At 41.8% G+C, this 21,532-nt stretch overlaps 3 protein-coding genes across 3 annotated transcripts; 1 reads left to right on the top strand and 2 right to left on the bottom strand.

Annotated features, from left to right (window-relative positions):
• Window positions 1-166: 166 nt before the first annotated feature.
• Window positions 167-2,250, top strand: LOC118406748 (delta-type opioid receptor-like). The gene is made up of 2 exons (XM_035807053.1): window positions 167-380; window positions 1,034-2,250. Exon 2 carries the CDS (start codon window positions 1,086-1,088, stop codon window positions 2,124-2,126), a length of 1,041 nt encoding a protein of 346 aa, XP_035662946.1. The 5' UTR covers window positions 167-380; window positions 1,034-1,085; the 3' UTR covers window positions 2,127-2,250.
• A 32-nt stretch (window positions 2,251-2,282) lies between these two features.
• LOC118406746 lies at window positions 2,283-15,744 on the bottom strand. The gene is made up of 11 exons (XM_035807045.1): window positions 15,673-15,744; window positions 14,673-14,747; window positions 13,564-13,866; window positions 8,086-8,313; window positions 7,485-7,640; window positions 6,362-6,592; window positions 5,055-5,210; window positions 4,047-4,225; window positions 3,709-3,902; window positions 3,252-3,409; window positions 2,283-2,514 (listed from the first exon to the last, which is right to left on the bottom strand). The coding sequence occupies exons 2-11, from the start codon at window positions 14,731-14,733 to the stop codon at window positions 2,435-2,437; spliced, it is 1,746 nt and encodes a 581-aa protein (XP_035662938.1). The 5' UTR covers window positions 14,734-14,747; window positions 15,673-15,744; the 3' UTR covers window positions 2,283-2,434.
• On the bottom strand, window positions 15,441-19,929 carry LOC118406496. The gene is made up of 6 exons (XM_035806555.1): window positions 19,836-19,929; window positions 16,787-16,882; window positions 16,411-16,509; window positions 16,073-16,174; window positions 15,673-15,762; window positions 15,441-15,493 (listed from the first exon to the last, which is right to left on the bottom strand). Exons 2-6 carry the CDS (start codon window positions 16,845-16,847, stop codon window positions 15,441-15,443), a joined length of 405 nt encoding a protein of 134 aa, XP_035662448.1. The 5' UTR covers window positions 16,848-16,882; window positions 19,836-19,929.
• Between the last annotated feature and the right edge of the window lie 1,603 nt (window positions 19,930-21,532).

Genomic DNA, 21,532 nt, shown 5'->3' with positions numbered 1-21,532 from the left:
ACGGTAATTAAAGCATTATTGCTACTGGTTCAATACTGTAACGTTATTGCAAGGTAGAGTTACTCAACATGTAATGTGCTAGTCGGCTGTGGGTATCACTTGAAATGTTGCTGGATGATATAATAGCAACATGTGTTTAAGAAGCGATTTATATTTGTTGAAACATTGGAAAGATTTTGCTCTGTAGAATATTTCCAGTTTAGGCGCCAAAATCCTACAGTTTAAACAAGTAGTCTGCCTGTCAAGACCAGCACTGTTTCGATAACAGAACTGTAAGATTGACAGCAAATGGGCGTTCCCTACGTTTGGACAGACGTCACATCCGATTGGATGTCGTCACATCCTGTTTGTCAGCTTTACTGAGATCTTGGTACAAGCAGGTAAAAGTTCAATTCATTATTTGTTTCCTTGTGTCAGATGACAAGTCTTCACTCGAATGACTAGTGATTTTTCTTCAGACTTATGAGAAAACACTATGTTTCCCACTTGACTTAGGGACGTGAAATATGCTTAGATGTACTATTCATACTACATTCGTATACTTAACTGTTACTATGTGATATTTGGCAGCTTGTTGAACATTCTAGGGTTAGACATTAAAATTTACCAGAATACTACTCAAGAAAAATGGTACTTTGGAGGTCTGACATGTTGTCGATGGTAGATTCTGTCCATTCAAAGACTTTTCATTCATATCTATTTCCATAATGCGTAAGGTAACAGCAAGAATAGCAAAATGTCGTCCGAAACAAGATGGCGACTAGAACAGATTGCCGCTTGACAGAGTGGAAGTTCTGGTTCCGCAAGTCTTCCAAATTTGTGGGATTGGCTATGTAAACAACTTATAATAGATTTTGACATGAAAATGAAGCATTTTATTTGAAGGAATAACCCTAACTTCCTTGTTGATTACTTTGATTTGAGTGTTTTTTATAATCAGTTTTCAGCTGGAACTGAAATATATTTTTCATTTACTCGCAGTGTTTTATTTAGACATTTTAAGATATCTTTTGAGCATATTTTCATCTTTCAGTGTATCGTCTCAGACACAACATTTACAACACACCAAGAACATTCAAGAGACGATGTCGTCATTTCCGGGATCAATATTTCCACCGGAAAAGGATCCCTCCGTGGCAATATCTCCTCCCTTCCCAGTTACCACTTCGCTGGAGAAAACAGTCTGGTTTCCAACGGTGCACCTCATTCTCGCTGCTGTTGGATCTTTTGCAAACGCTCTCGTCATCTACATCATAGCGAAGAAACCAAAGATGAGGACCTATCCAAATATCTTCGTCTTGAACTTGGCAGTGGCCGACTTCGTCTTTTGCACGGTGGCAACGCCCTTAACTTGGGTCGTAATATTGCTGGAGTTGTTCGGCGGGTGGCTTCAACATGTAACGTTTGTTAGCTACGACATGTGTTCCTTCGTCAGCGTGCTATGTCTCACAACACTGAGTATAGAACGTTACCAGGCTATTTCAGACCCGATAGGCCACATGGACCGCAGCTCGAGGAAGCGTGCTTGGGTCATAAACACGTGTTTATGGGTGTTAGCACTTGTGTTAAGTATTTTGGGATATATCTTTATATTCTTACCAGCGACATCTCGAGATATGCAATCTCAAGACCTTATCAGCAAGGATCTTGCAACGACACTTTTTAGTTTCCTTCTTTCTTTTGTAATACCTTTAGTAATAATTGTCATCTTCTACGTGCTTTTGTTCAAGACCTTAAGGCAAAATAGGGGTCTACCTGTAGGTTCTAGGAGTGACATTAAGTCACGTAACCGTGTAACTAGGATGGTGACCGCCGTTGTGGTAGCCTTTGTTGTATCCTGGCTGCCAGGACACATTATAAACTTGGTGTACGTCTCAAACGCAATGATGGACAATAAGGCATTGTCCTACGCTACATGGGCGTGCTTCATGCTACAGATCGTCAACTCTGTCTCCAACCCGTTTCTGTACGCTCTACTCGGAGAGAGGTTTGGATTCTACATCCGGGGCATCATGTGTGGGAAGGGTGTGTGTAAACAAGGTGACAGCGATGGGAGAAAACAACAAAGGAAAAAACAAGACAACGGACAAACAACAAATAGAGAGACAGCTTCAACAAATCTTTGATTTTAGGTCAGGCGTGCTCTTTTTTTCCTCTGCATCTGCTATTTTGATGTATGAATTGTTCAGCAAATATCAATGGGGTGATGGTCATCTTCTAAGCAGGTTATGTCAACGTTATCAATAAAAACAGTTTCATAAAAGAAACGTTAACATTGCAAATGTCAGAATTGTCCATTTATTGAAAAAGTATGGTGTTTTTGCCCTCAAACAATAAACAGAATGGGACATGGTTGACCCACGGAGGTTCTATCCTCGAATTTTAGGCATCGATGCTGGCTGCCTCGTCCTCATGATGATGACGATGATGAGTGCTACTCACCTGATTCCGTCACGTGACCACAGGTCTTAATGGAGACCACCATGACGTCGGCAGACCCCACGTCATTGCCACCTGTATATGGAAGACAATGTAATTGTCATTAAAAAATTGTCAAAGTAAACACCGAGGAGAGAGGGATGGGCATTAATTGAACTTCATCTTTAGGCATTTCCAAAAATAAAGCCGAGGTACACTCTGCGTCTGTATGCGGAGCTGCTGTAGTCAGTTCCGAAAATAACTTCATCAAGTTGTTAGATCATAGGACATAAGACTTTTCTTTTACACAACCAGTCAATCTCACCTAAGCTGACAAGAAGCAGGATTCCAGTTAGCAGTTCTGAGGAAGATGTCTGACAGGCATCGAAACATCAGATTAGGTGAGGTTAACTGTTTGTGTAAAAGAAAATTCCTATGCTGTAGTCAAAGTTTGAGTTTTTTGCTCTCTTTGTTACAATGGTGGCAGCGGTGAATTCTAATTAATCCCGTCGAAATTCACGGGACTGTAAACTGAATCTATACGCAAAAAGCCCGTGCTACAACAAGTAACGCCCTTTTAATATATTAGATGCTTTCATAGGTCATATGAAGATATGATGGACCATTGTTTACTTAAGGCAAAATGTATACGTGTCAGGTCATGTGAAAATGACTGATTAGCCTTTCAGTTTAGCATTCCAGTTGTCCTTTCTGATTATTACCGTGCCAAATTTCCCCGGGACGCTAGTGGGCCTGGGCAGACAGGCAAAACTCCCAGCACCGTAGAGGCACTGGACGTTCGCGATGGTATGGTTACCAGGTTAGAAGCTGACCTGTAGTCCAGTTGACGTGAGTTGATTTCCGTGAGAACAGGATGTGTGGACCGGGCTGATCACGTGTCTCCCACTCACACACGGTACCGCCTTCCACCACCGCCAGCCAACCGGCGTCATTGGGACAGCCGCCATAGTTTCGGTTGATGAAGAAACTCCTAAAAGATTTTTAAAGGACATTGAATTAAACAACAACAACTTGTCGCCCTTACATCGCCCTATCCTCGAAGCCTGTCCGGGATTTTGATCCAGAAGCTCTTCTGAGACAAAGACCCTAACCACTAGGTTACCAGTGTCTTGTTTAACATTTTTCCAATGAGCTCTTTCACACCTTCGAGTAAGCATGTGTAGGTACAGGAATTGTGGGTAATATGTCAAAGGTGAAGGCCATATTACCCACAATTCCTGTCGCTACGCTTGCGTAGTCGAGAAAAAAATGAAATAGCTCATTGCGTACCTTGGAGCTTTGGGATTCACCACTTCACCTGGGATCGAGAACAGGTTGGTTGTTTCTGTTTTCAGGTCGGTCCATGGAGATGAAATGAGTCGATCCTGGGAGAACCAGTTCATCTTGTCGCTGCCTTTACCGTTAAAGATCAACTCGCGCACTTCGGTAAGTCCCTGGCTGTACGAGTACAGGGACACCTTCACCTGTAAAACAAAGATGTGATGTTTTACTCTAAATTGCTGTTACGGATCCCTCACATGCTGGGAAACATGGAGAGGCGCCAAGAATCATAGATGGTTTGCATTCAAATGACGTCATTTCAAAATGAGTTTTAAAGCTAAACGCACCAGCTGAACGCCAAGGGTTCCCCACTCATCGACCAGCGGACTTTTCCAGTGAGCTGCAGGGAAGAGCAAAGGGTCGGACCCGAAGTCTCTGGTGAAGCCAGCGGTCCAAACGTCTCTCACTTTCTCACCTCCAACTCCGGGTAAGATTCGGAAGACAGGCTGCCAGTCGCAATGTTCGGCTGAAAGTAAGGGGAATCCCTGGTGTGATAGAGATTTCTAACATTGCACCTAATCTAACTAGTCTAATGTTTCGGTCACAATTTTAACAAGCGTTTTTTATATCAAAATTACAGAGGTTTTTGCTGTCCATGTGTTCATTTTTCAGGAAAAGAGCATTATATTTTTAAACCTCCTTGATTTGACCAGGCAAAAGACGCTACATCATTTGTAGCACCTGGACATCACAAAAGAAATAGTAGAGAATTACTGTGACGCAACCATTCCAAGCTATATAACTTGAAAGAGGAGCCGCCCAGTCTTCCTAACCAAATCTCAAGTTGATTGATATAATCAATTGTCATAAAATTTAGCCAATTGGCTGCAAAACAAACACGCCAATAACGACAGATGTGCATTAATACATATAAACCGTAACTCCGTCGCCAAGGCAATGCGTTTTCATTGCCAAGCTTTCATAATGCGTGTACTACCGAGCACTGTGTACTAAGGCTGTGACAGGTTGTTATTGTTATTGTTATTGGGTGGGCCGACTACTCACTCTTTGCAGCCAGGGGCTGAATTGCGAGGAGCTTACAATAGGCGGGGCTAAATCGCAAGGGTCTGGAGCGAGCTGCCATTCGGCGCCACTCAGGTGACCTCAATACGACAGTAATTGCCCCAGGTGCGGCCAAGGTACTGTAGGTTTTGGACCACTCACACCGCACCATCGCAACCATCGGACGTGTGGCGGGTTCTTTAACGTGCCTGGGGTATGGCTCTCCCCAGACACGGGACCTCCATTTAACGTCCTATCCGAGGGATATAAAGAAATTTTATTTGTCAGCAGACCTGGTAAGCATGTTGACACGGTGCCGGCACGTTGGTATATGCTGTCTGCAGAGTTGACACCCCACGCCTGGCTGCCGCTTGGATTGGCCTCGACCTGCTTCAGTTTCCCTGGGATCTGACGCCAGCCAGTTCCCGCAGGGTTGCTCGAGCTTATTCCTGGGGAGGGGACAATGCATGCAGTCGTCAGGAAGGTATCGGGACAGTTCGGCACATGGACACTTCGGCCCGGAAATTTCGGCCCCAAGTCCAGGACACTTCGGCTCCAGACCGAGGACACTTCGGCCCCGCTAGGTTATACAGGATGTGATATAACCTCCTTGATATAATACATTGTACACATGTTTGTTCCGTGTGTCAGCCATAACCACTACGACCCCCCCCCCCTAAAATTATACGTTATTTAGTCAACTCGAGCTACGTGTTAGATAACTACAGTCAAACCTGTATTAGGGGCCACCTCTGCAGAGGGGCCACCTGTCCATAGTGGCCACTTTTTGTCGGTCCCTTGGGTATTTTATCTACAAGTTGCCACCTCTATACAGAGGCCACCTGTCTATAGTGGCCAAATTTGTCCGGTCCCTTGGGTGGCCGCTATAGACAGGTTTGACTGTATCGTGGACTGGACCCGGGGCCGAAGTGTCCTCGGCTTGGGGCCGAAATGTCCTGATTGGCAGGGGGCCGAAGTGTCCATGTGCCGAAGTGTCCGACATTCGTCAGGAACGTTTGTTTCGAGTGGAGAAAGGTGCTTGTCCTCTCTATAGGTAATTGCACCTGAAGTAAGGCGTGTGTAGTCAGGCTACAACAAAGCAAGTCTATTTAATACTAGTTTTCTGGTGTGTGTTTTTTTTCATATAATTCAAACGTCAATCCACACAAGTCAAATGAGTACTAAAGATAAAACGCTTCTTCACAGTTCCAGGGAATCATGGGCAATGCCAGAGGTCAAGGCCCGTAAAATATTAACATGACCCACCTGGTTCCTGAAAATCATATTTAGACAAATAACGTGTGATAATTAGTACTGCATTACGTGCATTGTTGGAATAAGGGGCCTTGGCCATTGACATAAAATTCTTCATGGTAGCTTATAATATTAATTAAACACATGCCCGCTTACAGAGAAAAACATCATTTTGTGTTACCAGTCTATACAACGAGAAGAGATCAACGTTATCTTCAGAATGTTCTTTTGAAAATTGTTTAATATGGCCGCAAAAGTTCAAAGGAGTAACAACTTTTGGATGAACTGTTTCGCTCTTTGATTAACAAGAATCATCAAATTTGTTATTCATGATTCACATCTTGACCTTCTCTAACGTAGATATTGTCGTTGGCGTTGACTCCCCAAACAATGTTGTCCCCTGACGAGATCTGCTTCAGTTTCCCGGCGATGTGCTCCCAACCGCTGCCTGCAGACGCCTCGTTCCCGAAGGTTCCCGTACGGTAGAAGATGTCGTCATTTCTGTTCACCCCCCACACGCCGGCAGGACCAACAGACACGAACTTCAGCCTGCCGGAAATAGGTTGCCATCCTGTACCTGTAGCGGACAAAACGCCACCATAGTGTTAATCTATACGTCTTTTTTTTAAACAAAAAGTCTACTAAGACTTCTATTACTATAAGCAACAACCAAGAGTGTCCAAACGCCAGAAAACCACGCCATGAGTACATCGTATAGCTATCTTGAATTCTTTTGAATACGTGCATAACGTTACATCTATTACCATGGCAACCACAAGAATGGTGAACTTGAGCCACTATCGGTGTCAAAGAGGCTTGAAAATACATTTTTGTAATCACTTGTGGATATGCCACAAGTATATATATATATATATATATATATATATATATATATATATATACATAGCTTGAATACCCTTGTATGGGTAAAGTTATGAATTAATCCCCTTGTATGAATAGAGTTATGAATTAAAAGATGGATTTCAAGTCCGCAGGAGATCGCAAGGCGCAATCGGCAGAGCGTTGGGCTCCGGCTCAAGAGGTCCTGCGTTCGAATCCTGCCATGTCACCGATCTTGTGCCCTTGGGAAAGGCACTTTACACGACTTTCTCATCTAACTCAGGTGTAAATGAGTACCTAGCTGCGGCTAGTTGAAGTGACAGGCCTTTATGGCCATAGGGGCATGTTCGGGCATGACGCACCCGCTATACACGACTCAGGGGTAGGAGGAACCCCTTGCATCCTTGGTTGGAAGTTCTCCTAGGAGACGGATACTCCGAACAACAAAGCTGCATCTGCTGGAGCCGTCACACACATGGCATGCAATTCTGTCCCTGTGAGACTTAGTGCGCCAGTAGACGAGAGGGTGGAGAAGGACGTGCACAACCCTCTTCACCGAGTAATAACTGTCTGTCTACCATTGTCTTCCGAGACAGATGGATGCCAACAAAAAAGATGAAGTCCGTAACCTTTTGGTTCCGCTGTAGTGATCCCTGTCCGCCGGTAGATGTTGTCTCCATTGTTGACGCCCCACAGCTGCTTTGCGGTCGAGCTGACGTCCAGTTGTTTGAGCTTCCCTCCAACCCTGTGCCATCCGGTCCCTGTAGGGTTACTGGATGATATGCCTAAAAAGAAACGAAATCGTGAGATCTTGTACTATCCCAAGTGTGCTCTATCCCAAAAGCGCTTTTAGGATAGAAGCACATCTGGGATAGGCCTGCATCCTAAATGTGCTTCAATCTATTATATAATACTAAAAGCGCTCTAAACCAAAGCTCATCCTGGATATCCCAGACGCGCTTCTTTGCCGCCGTCAATCATGGTGATTGACAGGACCGCAAGCGGTGATTGTTTACGCCCTTTTTATTTACGTCCTTTATTTACAAAGTAAGTGTTACATCTCCTGAAAGTCTGTATTACGTCTTAATTAGTCTGTATTATGTCAGCGCTTAAACGCGGCGAAACGGACGGATTGCGGGCAGGTATAGTTAGTTGCTTGACGTGTAAAATCGCTGGTGACTTTCTTGAGAGGATTGTTGCAGTGGAAATACCGGGGAAAATCATACTGACCTTGTCGTATGTAGATGTCGTCGTTGGCATTGACACCCCAAACTGAGTGTCCTGATGAGATCTGCTTCAGTTTACCCCCGATGTGCACCCAACCGCTGCCCGAAGACGCTGCATTTTCAAACGTGTCAGCGCGGTAATAGATGTCATCGTTGCCGTTCACTCCCCAGACGCCGTTGGACCCAACTGATACGAACTTAAGCCGTCCAGCGATGGACTCCCACCTCGTTTCTGAGAGAAGAGAAGCATTCGGAGCAAAATGAATTAAAATTCATTAAAGAAAGTTTGAGTGTAAATTATTTCTGTCATTAGCTTTTGGGCTCATACTTTCGACATTTTGGGCTCATACTTTCGACATTTGCAAATTGTCTAAAATGCAAATTATACAAATAAAGAACTTTTGCATAATCAATGAAATCGGTATAGCATAATGACATCTGTAAGTTGATGCGAATATTAACGGGGCAAATAAGCGCATAACCATTACTGGTTATGCAAAAGAAAGCTCCACTATCCTATGATATACCAGCCTGATGAAATAATTTTGGGAACACTCATAGTTAATGAGGAATGAAAATAAAGGTATATGCGCTTGAATTTGAAATGTTGTGTACGATATCAATAACAATGATATCATAAAAATATGTGCACGATATCAATGACAATGATATCATAACTAGAGTTCGGCGACCTCATACCTCCATGAAATATTTAGAGCTTTTGCAAATTTCATGCAATGGACCCTTCCAACCGAACACCATAAGCCCCGCCCCCTGTTCGATCTCGGGTTCTATTTCAAAACCTCGGTCAAAAACGGCGCGAGTTGCAAAAACATGGCCGCCGCCGCTCTAAGCTGAGGATACCGTATAACTTCGGTTTAGCTCTTGGGGTCCTGAAATCCTTTCAAAACGGGCGAAAGAAAAATGCTATGCATTCTTTGTTAAAGTCTACATCCACTTGGTGCAGTCGTTTAAGGAGGAGACGTTTATAGTTGCCGTAAGGGCGATATAATTTCAGTCAAAGTGGAAGCGAGAGGCGCTCCATAATATTACAATGTTGGTGGGCAAGAATGTCCGGTTTCTGACACGCGGTCGATGCAGGTGTAAAGTTGGGTATGTACTAGTATATATATGTGACAGGTTTTCTACCGCGTTTGTTGCATGCATGGCATGTGCATACATGCTAAGGAGAAAAAACAAATTAAGAAGAAAGCAGCTCGGTCACTCGCGGAGAGGGAGCTTGTAACCGTTACCACATGCCAAATATAAGATCCAACTACAATTAAAGTCCGCTAGTGCAGAGCCCCGTCTCTTCTACGTACATTGCTTTACATGTGCATCCTGCCCAGGAACAAAGTAATGCTATGTAGCGCCTACAATTCCCAAAACAACTATATTCAGCCTGTGTAGTAAAACAAAAAAGGCATAGCATTTTCCTCTTGGCCATTCCTGTCCCACTAGGGCTGTTTTTGACCGAGCATTCGAAATAGAACAGGGGATTCTATTTGTTCGATATGGTGTTCGGCTGGAAGGGTCCATTGACTAACACATTAACATAATGTATGCATGGTGTTGTTCATCATTGACTAACGTACACATGTCACAATTATAAAATTCCCATCATTAATCATAAAGCGGTTTTGCAAATTTTACATAAATTATGCAAATAAGTTCCTCATTACCATATTTGGTTTCTGCTTATTTTCCATCTATCATAATTAACACGTGTTACATTTATTGAAGTCCAGTAATTGCAAACAATGGAATTATACAATTTCCTCATTAATTATAAAAAAGCCCCCATTTGCATAACATGTATATCATTATTAACATCTTTGCCCAAGCTACCTGCATGCCTAAAATGATGCCAATCCGTCAATCCTTTTTGCAGTTATCCTCTTTGGAATGTCTTGACAAAAACGCCCCTGCAGTGCCGAAAAGAAATGTTAGGGGGCTGAAACCTGCCCCACTTTGTCATGACACTGCAAGCTATCTACCAGCGAAATGTCAGGACCATATCACGTTCAGGACAAGAGATATATAGAAAAACTGCTATGATAGAATATTCTCATTACTTATGCAAATGCTCTTCTATTTTGCATAATTAGTATGTCATTTTGAACAACATTGTCTAAGGCCCCGTTCATGATGCAAAAATTAATGCGGATGCATCCGCATGTGTGTCCATCCGATCATGATCCGCATGCAAACAGTTTACATTTTGTGTCCACGATGCCAACGGGCAATCCGTTTCAGATCCGCGTCAGGGAATTAGAACATTACGCAACAACAGAACATTGCGAAAAAGATGGCGGATCCCCAGCTGTTGTTGTTAGTGTTTTTCCTGAAAATGCTGTGTGCCCGCGGAAGGGAACGTACGAGGCGGCAGCGACGAAAGGTTTTGTGCCTTGGCCTGGCTGCAGTGAGATGCGGCCATAGTGACCGCTAAAATTTCACAGTTTCCCGCGTCACGGCGCGAACTTTGACCCCAAGTTACTCGGATGTAATGCGGATTCACGCCGCATTTGCGTTCATGATGACAGTTCGCAAATGCGGATTTTAAAAATCCGCTTCAAATCCACCTCCCGAGGTGGTCCCGAAAAATCCGCATCAAATCCGTTTCGGAGCATTCATGATGAGAAATTTATCCGCATCGGCCAAAAATGCGGATGCATCCGCATTAATTTTTGCATCATGAACGGGGCCTAAGGTATCTACATACAAAAAGTAATAAAAATCCGTTGTTCCCTTCTTGAGTTATCGTCTTCAGAAGTTTTTGACAAAAATGCCCCTGCTATCCCAAAACTAAACGCTAGGGGGCCCAAACTTATGTTACTTATTCCTGAGCACAAGAGCTATCTAACACCAAAAATCGTGACCATAACTTGTTCAGAACACGAGATAGCAAACCCGGAAGTTGCGCTGTAGTACCAAGGGAAGCCGCTAGGGGGCCCAAAATCTAATCATTTCCAGCTTTTATCACACACTACCAACGCACCAAGTCTGAAAACAATTCACCCAGCCGTTCTTTAGAGATGGACAAAATAAACAAATACAATACATATACAACTAGAGTTCGGCGACCTCATACCTCCATGAATATTTAGAGCTTTTGTTAATTTCATGCAAATGACTTAATATTAACATGATTAATGCATGGTGTTGTTCATCATTGACAAACGTACAGTAAACATGTCACAAGTAAAATTCCCAATTCAGATCATTAATCATTAAGTTGTTTTGCAATTTTTGCATAAATTATGCTAATAAGTTCATCATTTGCATATTTGATATCTGCATATGTTCCACTGATTATAATTAACAAGTGTTTCATTTATCGAAGTCCAGTTATTGCAAACAATGGAATTATACAATTTACTCATTAATTATGCAAATTAAGTCCTCATTTGTATAAAATGCATATCATTATGAACATCTTTGCCCAAGCTACCTGCATACCTAAAATGCAGGCAATCCGTCGTTCCTTTCTGCAGTTATCCTCTTTGGAGTGTCTTGACAAAAACGCACCTGCAGTTCTACAATTAAATGTTAGGGGACTGAAACTTGCCCCACTTTGTCATGACGCTTAAAGCTATCTAAGACATGAATATCAAGACCATATCACGTCCGGGACAAGAGATACATTGAAAAAACTGCTATGATAGAATATTCTCATTAATTATGCAAATGTAATCCTATTTTGCATAATTAGTATTTTATCTTGTACAACATTGTCTAAGGTACCTACATACCAAAAATCATGAATATCCGCTGTTCCCTTCTTGAGTAATCCTCGTCAGAAGTTTTTGACAAAAATGCCCCTGCTATCGTTAAACTAGACGCTAGGGGGCCCAAACTTATGTCATTTATTTCTGAGCACAAGAGCTATCTAATACTCAAAAATCGTGACCATAGCATGTTCAGAACACCGAGATAGCAAAACCGGAAGTTGCGCTGCAGTATCAAGGGGAGCCGCTAGGGGGTCCAAAATCTAATTATTCCCAGCTTTCATCACACACTACTAACACACCAAGTATGAAACCAATCCACCCAACCGTTCATGAGTTATCTTGTTTACAAACACACAGACACACAGACAGACAAACGCAGGGTAAAATATAACCTCCATGACATTTCATGGAGGTAACAACAGCATATTTTTTAAGAAATCAACGCAGAATTTACCATCAAGCATGAGTTAACGTGAAAACAAATTTTCTTCATCCACCGGTATTACAATTGTCACAGTGTAAGTTGCACGAAAAAATCAAACATAAAAAATTTAAGAAGAGTAACCATAACATCCTACCACATATACATATTACAACTAGAGTTCCACGACCCCATACCTTCGCCAAATAATCCTACCTTTCTTTACAACTGCTGTTTTAATTGTTTGTCATTAATTATGCAAATAAGGTTCTCATCTGCATAAATTATATCAGTTGATTATCTCCTCTACCAGACACCAGACGTACACAATCTATGTTAAGAAAAAGGCTTTTATCGCATTTTCTGATGATTTATGCAAATGAGGATCTCATTTGCATAATTGATGTTCAACGATGTTCACCTGTACATAACTTCCAAATTCACCAAGTAAGAAGTTACTGTCATTTACCACAATGAAAGTATAGCATTTTCTCATTAATTATGCCAATTAGGTCTTTATTTTGCATAATATATATCAATCAATATTCTTCTCCTTCTCAGTTACAAATGTCACACGTTGCAATGGTCCTATAATGGAACTGAGCGTGTTCATAAAATTTCCTAATTAATTATGCAAATTAGATACCAATTTGCATAATTGATATTTCATTATATGAAGCATCACTTAAGCTATCTACAGACCAAAAATCATAACAATTCGTTTACCCCTTTTTGAGTTATTCCCATTTAAAGTCTGACACTAAACCTGCCCTGCAGTTCTAAAACAATACGTAAACCACTTACTCTCGGCATCAAGAGCTGTCTACCACTAAAAAATCATAGCTGCAGCATGTTCAGAACTTGAGATATCAAACCAGGAAGTTCTGCTGCAGTACCGTAACAGACTGCTAGGGGGCCCAAAATCTAATCGTTTCCAGGTCTCACCAAGACCTACCAACATACCAAATATCAATACAATCCATTCTGGCGTTCTTGAGTTATGCTGGTCTTCTACATACATACAAACATACAAACGCTACCCAAAATATAACCTTCTCGGCGAAGGTAATTAAAATTAAAATCCTGCACCAAAGCAGATTGATTTCATTTCTCCTTAATGATAAAAATACTGATACGAAGTACTGAAATGCACGAAAGTACGGCCAAAGAAAAGTTTCAATTGATACGGTAGTTCGAAAAAAAGGGAGATTGAACATGTGGAAATATCATGAGGTAAGGATAAATGCTTATTTAGTGGCTTTTCATTCTTTAGAGATGGACAAAATAAACAAATCCACTTCTACCTGTACACAAATGACTAGACTCTAACCTGTAATCTTGTAGACCTGATTCCCCCAAGGCCCGCCTTTGCCGTCCGCTGCACAGGTTGTGGAAGGCCCGTACTTCTTGTAGGTGCTGAGCCCATTAGCAGACCCAGCACACCAGCCGCCATGCTGTACAGCAAACATGGGGAAACCACGAGAACGTGCTACCTGGTAACACTTCTCTACAGCGTTGGGTCGTGCCGCGTATGTGCCATCTAGGCGCGGATCTGACCCTTCGAGCGTCGGAATGGCGCGGTTGCCTGTGTCCTTCCAGCAACCCAGGCTGATGTACCCACGGCTTTCGCTTCCTGTGTGAGGAAGGAAGTATTTCTGTAAAGATTCCCATTATCAATCATAATGCGGTTTTGCAAATTTTACATAAATTATGCAAATAAGTTCCTCATTACCATATTTGGTTTCTGCTTATATTTTATCCTCTTGGAATGTCTTGACAAAAACGCCCCTGCAGTGCCAAAATTAAATGTTATGGGGCTGAAACCTGCCCCACTTTGTCATGACGCTGCAAGCTATCTACCAGCGAAATTTCACGACCATATCACGCCAGGGACAAGAGATACATACCAAAAACTGCTATGATCGAATCTTCTCATGACTTATGCACATTTACTTCAATTTTGCATAATTAGCATGTCATTTTGTACAACATTGTCTAAGGTATGTACATACAAAAAATAATGAAAATCCGTTGTTCCCTTCTTGAGTTATCGTCTTCAGAAGTTTTTGACAAAAATGCCCCTGCTATCCCAAAACTAGACGCTAGGAGGCCCAAACTTATGTTACTCATTCCTGAGCCCAAGAGCTATCTAACACCCCAAAAACGTGACCATAACTTGTTCAAAACACGAGATAGCAAACCCGGAATTTGCGCTGCAGTACCAAGAGAAGCCGCTAGGGGGCCCAAAATCTAATCATTTCCAGCTCTCATCACACACTACCAACACACCAAGTATGAAACCAAATCACCCAGCCGTTCTTGAGTTATCTTGTTTACACACAGACACACACACACACAGACAGACAAACGCCGGGTAAAATATAACCTCCATGACATTTCAGGACATTTCATGGAGGTAACAATATTAATTGCACTCACCGACCAACGCAGAAGTTCTTTTCTCGGCAAGTACGGACATGTCATCGTTGTTTTCGGTCATTCTTTCTTCCTCGGCTAGTTATGTGAGACAATATCATATTAGTCGGTTAAAACAAAGCAATCATGGTTATATCTTTATAAATAAATAGATTCAGTAGTGTTATGACATTAAATGAAGATAAAGTATCAGATATCCGATGTTTGATTTAAGCTGCTTTTGAAACAATAAGATATAGTACCATCGTCAAATGATTCTTGTCTTTTCTTTTTATGAACGTCGTACTATAAAATTAATGTTTGTCATATAATTACACAAGTAAGGTCCTCATATGCATGAATTGTTGAGAGATGGCGGTACAAGAAGCTACCTGTGTGTAAAAGAAGTTGCAAACAGTGCAGGTCAAACATGGTGGAAGACGAATTTTATGTCAAACTGCTCTTTCTACGATCACGAAAGAAAAGAGCTGTTTGAAGAGGTCACCAAATTCCATCCAAACTTCTTAACATTCACCGACAAAAAAAAAACATTCTCCTTCTAACATCACAAAGCCCACACATAATAGAAAAGGTGGGATCTTTCGTTTTCCACAGTGAGTGTCTTTGAAAAAGGAGTCGAACCCAATAACCCAGAACCTAGAGTTAGCTTTTACTAGTTTTAGACAAGAGTAGACACCTGCGATATTATTTTAATTGTTTAGAGCTATCTACCACGCATGACCACAGTATGTTCAGAACATGAGTCAAAGCCGAAAATTCCACTGTAGTACCTTAGAAAGCCGCAAGGGGAGCAATATTGAATTTGACCTTCGCTTTCCCCATACCTACACACATACCAAATATCAGTGAGATCCATCCACAACTTCTGAAGTTACATGTTAGATATTGCAAACAAACAAAATTTAAAAAAAACATGGCGGGCCAGTATGCTGTCCACTTACACATTTACGCACACAAATGCACCCTATCTGCTGACAGGAATTCCAGAAGGGCACAATGATACCTTTCAGTTCTCTCAAGAGAATCTTCGCTTCCTGAAGGTTGGATAATGGCTCATCTTCGTCTGCCGGTTGGTCGTCTGGATACATGGGTTCTGGGAGAAACATGGTCGATTAACAATATCTTTACATATTACAAATATGTGTCATATGTAAAGCATGCGGATACTAATGTCACAGAATGCAAAAGTATATTCAAGAAGAAGATGTGAAAGAACAAAAATGAAGGATCTATTATTTGGAATACCATACTCTATGTGTTAGGCCATTTGTTCAACCTTCCTAACCACTTAGATTTCATAATGAAGGCAATTTTTTCACCAAAAGTTTTCTAATCAAACGCTCGCATCAGTTTTGGAGTTCCCAGAGGATGTCATCCATATAGTCAAATCAATATGGACTAACCGAGCGGTACAGATGTCGTCTTCTCTGCCAGTTCAGGCATGTTGTAATCGACGCTGTTGGTACCATCGCTGCCGTCGGTCATGACTTCTTCTTTAGCTAACTCTGTTAAAAAAGCAACCGACTACTTTATACACATTAAAGTTAGAAACAGTCCATTAACTTTATTTCACGACATGCTCCCTAAAGTCAAACTGATTCCAAAGTTGCCCAGAGGAAGGTGAGAGACGGTCACCGAAACGTCCGTTGAATAAAACACTTGATTGTGTACAAAGACTGCTGCTATGCATTGTCCATTGATGTGTGCAGTGATGAGCTGTGCAATAAGATGAAGTACGTACCTTCAAGTTCCTTCAAGAGAAGCTCCTTTTCCTCAAGTTTGGATATGGCCCCCTCCAGCGGCAGTCCTTTGCCCTGTTGGCCCACGTTAGACACGGGCTCTGCAAGAACATTATAAATACCTTGAAGTTCTCATACAAGGAAATCATGAAAGGAATGCGATTGTGACACAAATTGATTATCATAAATTTGCCCTTAAGTGGATTTTCGCTTAACATACGCTACTATTCTAGCGCTTACCTTCATATTGTGGCAAGGTACATTGTGGGATACAAAATTTGCACATTATAATGTCATTTGCATAACGACAAAAATGAAATTGAATTATTACTTCCAGTTTACGTTGTTTCTCTCCCGTGTGATGGGAGGCGGTTATACCTGAATGGACGCCCCAAGTCAGGAGTGCTAGAGCCAGGACAAGCGCAAAGTGACGAGTCATCTTCAGCCCGTTCTGTCTACTACAAACTGCTATATCTAGGAGAAGAAAGAAACAGAATTACAAAATCTCATTAGCTACCTGTAAGAAAGGTACCACTGGTAAATGGTCCTAGTCCGTCGAGGCATGAATGTACTAAAGTCTTTCATTCATCCATTCATTCATCAAAACTCCAACGCTAGAATGGAAATGTCCTAGCAGGTGTACCACGGTGTTAAATAGTAGGGCCACCCTTTCGTGGTAGACCAACGGCCAGGCATACCAGTGTGACTAGCGATCTCGCCCTCCCCAGCTAGTGATCTCGCCCCCCTACCTCGCCCCCCTTTATCGATTTCGCCCCCCCCCCAAAAAAAAAACGGGTTTAATGACATTTTAGAAGTTGATTGGTATAAATCACAAAATGCAGTTTCAGAATGATTAAGGACATGGTTTTGATACATAACTCCATTCATAGTATCAATATTAACGTAATTACGTACATGGTAATAAGATAGTTGAACTTGTTTCAGACAAGGAGGGTTGGGTCCCTTGTATTCCCATTATTGCATATACCTGAGTCTTGACATAAGATGTATTTCATTGTATTCACCTGTCCTCAAGCAACCTATATATCTCCAATATGAAGTTTCTACCATGATGTGACCACAAAAGAACTATGTAATGTCTTTATTAATTATGCAAATATTAGGTATTAATCAGAATAACGCACATTTTGGTATATGCACCTGGCCAAGGGATATCTTCACCTCCAACATGACTGTTTTTTCTAGTATTTAGGAACTGATGCATTTACACGTGATTCTTAAGACTAGTACTTTACCAGTGTTTGTGTAGCATTTAGCAATAGCTATATCAACTTGCGCGTAGATAGTGTTTATAATGAGAAACTATTATTCACGTGTGTTTTTGTTAGTGCTTTGGAAATGTTTCCAGCACAAGAAAGAAAACACTGTGACATATTGAAAACATATAGCTGACGTATTCCGTACCATAGACGGTGTTGATTTATACGTTCGCAGTAGCACTGTTTTTATGCCACCTCAGCTGCAAAAATTGTCTTTTTCATTTCAATGTCATGTTTGCACCGAACAATATAGTATCGACTTTCGAGGTAGGACATCTTACGGTACGGTAATAAGGTGCCATATAGGTACCAGGTAACACACCATATACGTTACTCCCCAGGTGCAGTATAGTACCAGGTAGCGCACCTGTAATATGTAGTAACCAGCTGCTCTTGGGGGGGGGGGGGCGAAAACGTTAAAGGGGGGCGAAAACGCTAGTGATCTCGCCCCCGCTGTCACACCGGCCTACGTTAGCCTGTCTCAGCATCTACTTGGAGAATAGTTGTTTTATGCTTAGCCTTGGAGTGGTCCGTTCCCAACCTCAGTCACTTTCAGGCTCACAAAAGGCTCAAGATCGGTTCAATTGAATACCATTAATCTATTTTTAAAAAACCATTGTACATTGAAGTGGATGTCATACATTGGTCGCAAAAGTTGAAAGAGAAAGTCATAACTGGGAGTAGATTGGTTGATTTGGACGTCATGTATTATCGGTGCACACCCCAGTTTATTTGGGGTCTCAATTCGAGGCTGCGCACCCTCAAGTCGAAAGGCCGTCTCTTCCAGGAAATACATCTGAAGCAGAAAAGCCGTGTATGGGAATGAAGGGCATCCCTCCAGCTTTACAACGACCGGGTTTCAGTTTTTTCAACCGCTCTACTTTACGTAATTTTTGAGAGAGAATAGTTTTTTTTCACGTAAAAAAAAATATGCGAAAAAATGGGAATTTTGACGTGGAAATAAATCCATCACCTATAGTTTTGTCATGAAAATGACCGATATATATATATACAACCCGACGCGCGAGGCATAGAAACACGGCTCACAGAACGCATAGACGGTGAATCTGGGTCAACGGGGTGAATAAATTCCAACGTTAACGTGTAGTAATACAAGGAAGTGAGACAAACAGATGTTCACCAAAAACACATCACTTCTTACGCTTTTCAGCCATGCCAGCATTACATGCCATTTCGCAGCAGATTATGAGAAATTCGAACTCAAACCAAAACCCTCAAGACCCTTTCGTCACGCGGAAGAATTGGTGTGTGCACCGTTTTGTGCTAACATTTTATAAATGACTTGCATCAAGCTAATCAAGTTTGTCAAGGGAACTGACAACTCTTAGTGAGATGATGTAGCTTTAATTACTAGGTTGTATCACGTTACTTCTTATTCGGGTTTCGTTGTTATGTGCTATTGACAATATAAAGCGTCCGGTCGGCGTTCACAGCCTCCAAGATCACAGGCACATTACACAAAAATCGATCGGACGACGATTCTGCGAGCTCTAAATGACATTTTCGTGAGTAAGACATCCGGTTTTCTCACGACCATCTCGCGATTTTTCCTGATCGCCGGCAGTTCTTGGGCGAAAAATACGCACGACCCTCTGAAGATCTTAAAATTGGCCGACCTTCCAGCGATCGCGAAGTACGTCCGAAGATCGTATATGATGTGACAGGGGTATTAATAAGTTGCTTCTGTGCACAGCGAGCACCGGGCGACTCCTAAAAATCGCCGACGATCACTATAAATCGCGCGCTGATCGAGAAAACACCGGGCGTATTAAGTATCATTTACCTGCTGAAAGTATCATTTAGAGTTCGCAGACTCGTCGTCCTATCGATTTTCGCGCAATGTGACAGGGGTATTAGTAATCCCCGCAACGGGTTCTACAAACGGCGCCGTCACCTTCATCGTGGGTAGCTAGTCGTACGATTTGGATGTCGTATAATTCGTGTGAGAACCAACCACCGACAGGTATCGCAGACAGCCTTTTACGTATAAGAAACATAGCAGTTGGGGCACAAGGACTACTATCATAAGATTAAGATCAAGAATGCCCTCAGATTATCATCGTACAACGATCGCGCAATGTATATAACCGTTCTATATGCTGGAAAAAAAGTAAGGATTCCTTCACCTTTGTCAGTCGATATGATCAGTCAGTCTCGCTTCTCGGAGTCGCTTCCCTAACGGGATCTCTTCGAAGTTTGGATGGTCGCCTCCCTGGAAAAACCTGTAGTGTGAAAGTTACCCAGGTACTAGGTCTTATATTGGCGTCGACTGGTCGGTTTGTCGTGACTACTAACTGTACATAAGGTCTCGGAGTGTTTGCACATACACCAATGAAACACATAAATTCAAGGGGTGAAGAAGAACTTGAAAAGTTTAGGGCCCAATGTTCAATGACCTCATCGTCTACAGACTGTTGAAGACAGTATATGAAGCAATAAACTTCGCTCCTTTTTGTTTGTCACAGGAAGCCCCTCCTGTGAGCTAGTCGATAAATCTTTCTAGCTTCTGACACACTGTAAATTTACATGCGTCATAAAATGTAAAGTGCAGACAAGGGGACATGCCCTTTTGATCATACATGCATGCAGTGCCAGCGAAGTGTTCAAAGGAACATTCCGTAAAACACAACTACTTGGACTTGCTAACAGTAGTACAAGAGCATTATAGACCTCCACCAAGGCAGTACCATGCTCTCTAAACGAGTGTTCACGCCTGAAATCATAGTCTAGGATCTTCTGAGTACACGATAACGTGGGAGTACGGTACACGGCAAAACAAAGTGATGAACGGGTTTCCGTGGTCCAGGTTTGAGTTCATACCGTTAGTGATTTGCAGTGAAATGATATCAGAGAGATCTACAAACATGGCTGAAAAACGCCAGAAATTGTGTGTTTGGGGAGAATGTTAACTTTTGGCTGGAATATTACTTTCGGGTCAGTGCAAGTGATACCAGTGATAGAAGCTGGAAGATATACTAGTACTAAAATTCCCCGTGACCAGATGTTTTGTCCATTCTGCCCAAATGAGATCGAAGATGAGCGTCACTTTGTTATGGATTGTTCACGATATAATGATAAACGCACAAAGCTGTTCACTTTTCTTTCCGATTGCTCTAAAGAATTTACTACTCTCTGTTCAATAGATAAATCCAAGTTAATTCTGAGAGGCGATACCCTTACTGTGTACAAGTAGGCAAATATATCCACGAATGCTTATACCGTAGAACCAATAGTGTAAATGACATGCTAGACCCAATATGTTGACTTATTCATACCTATAGATATCCATATATGTATTTTTAGTTGTACTGTAAGTAGTTGCTATGCATGTATATGTAGACCTTACGACAGTCGCTGTACTTTTGTCGTGAGTCAATAAAGATTTCTATTTTATGTGACCACGGAGAGACGAAGCAAAGTTTCCAAACTTTAAGTGCCAATTTTGGAACGATAATAATGGATTACGATTGTATCGAATTTGTGTGCATGTGTTTAAAAGCTTTGTTTCCCTACCTGGACCAACCCTGAAAGCTTGTCAGCGTCTAAAACGAACCATCACATTTTTCTGAAACAGAAGTCACCATTGTGTATTACGACTTCACGTCGAAATGCTACATAGGAAGGTAAATAACTTCCTACCTAGCGTTAAAAACCTTTCTCAAAAATCTAGAATTCGTACATATTTTTCATCGACTGGTCGGTTTGTCGTGACTACTAAGTGTACTCAAGTTGTCGGAGTGTTTGCACATACACCAATGAAACACATAAATTCAAGGGGTGAAGAAGAACTTGAAAAGTTTAGGGCCCAATGTTCAATGACCTC

Source organism: Branchiostoma floridae, chromosome 19, assembly GCF_000003815.2.
Source record: "Branchiostoma floridae strain S238N-H82 chromosome 19, Bfl_VNyyK, whole genome shotgun sequence".
Classification (NCBI taxonomy): Eukaryota; Metazoa; Chordata; class Leptocardii; order Amphioxiformes; family Branchiostomatidae; genus Branchiostoma; species Branchiostoma floridae.
This window is presented reverse-complemented; position numbering and strand designations above follow the sequence as displayed.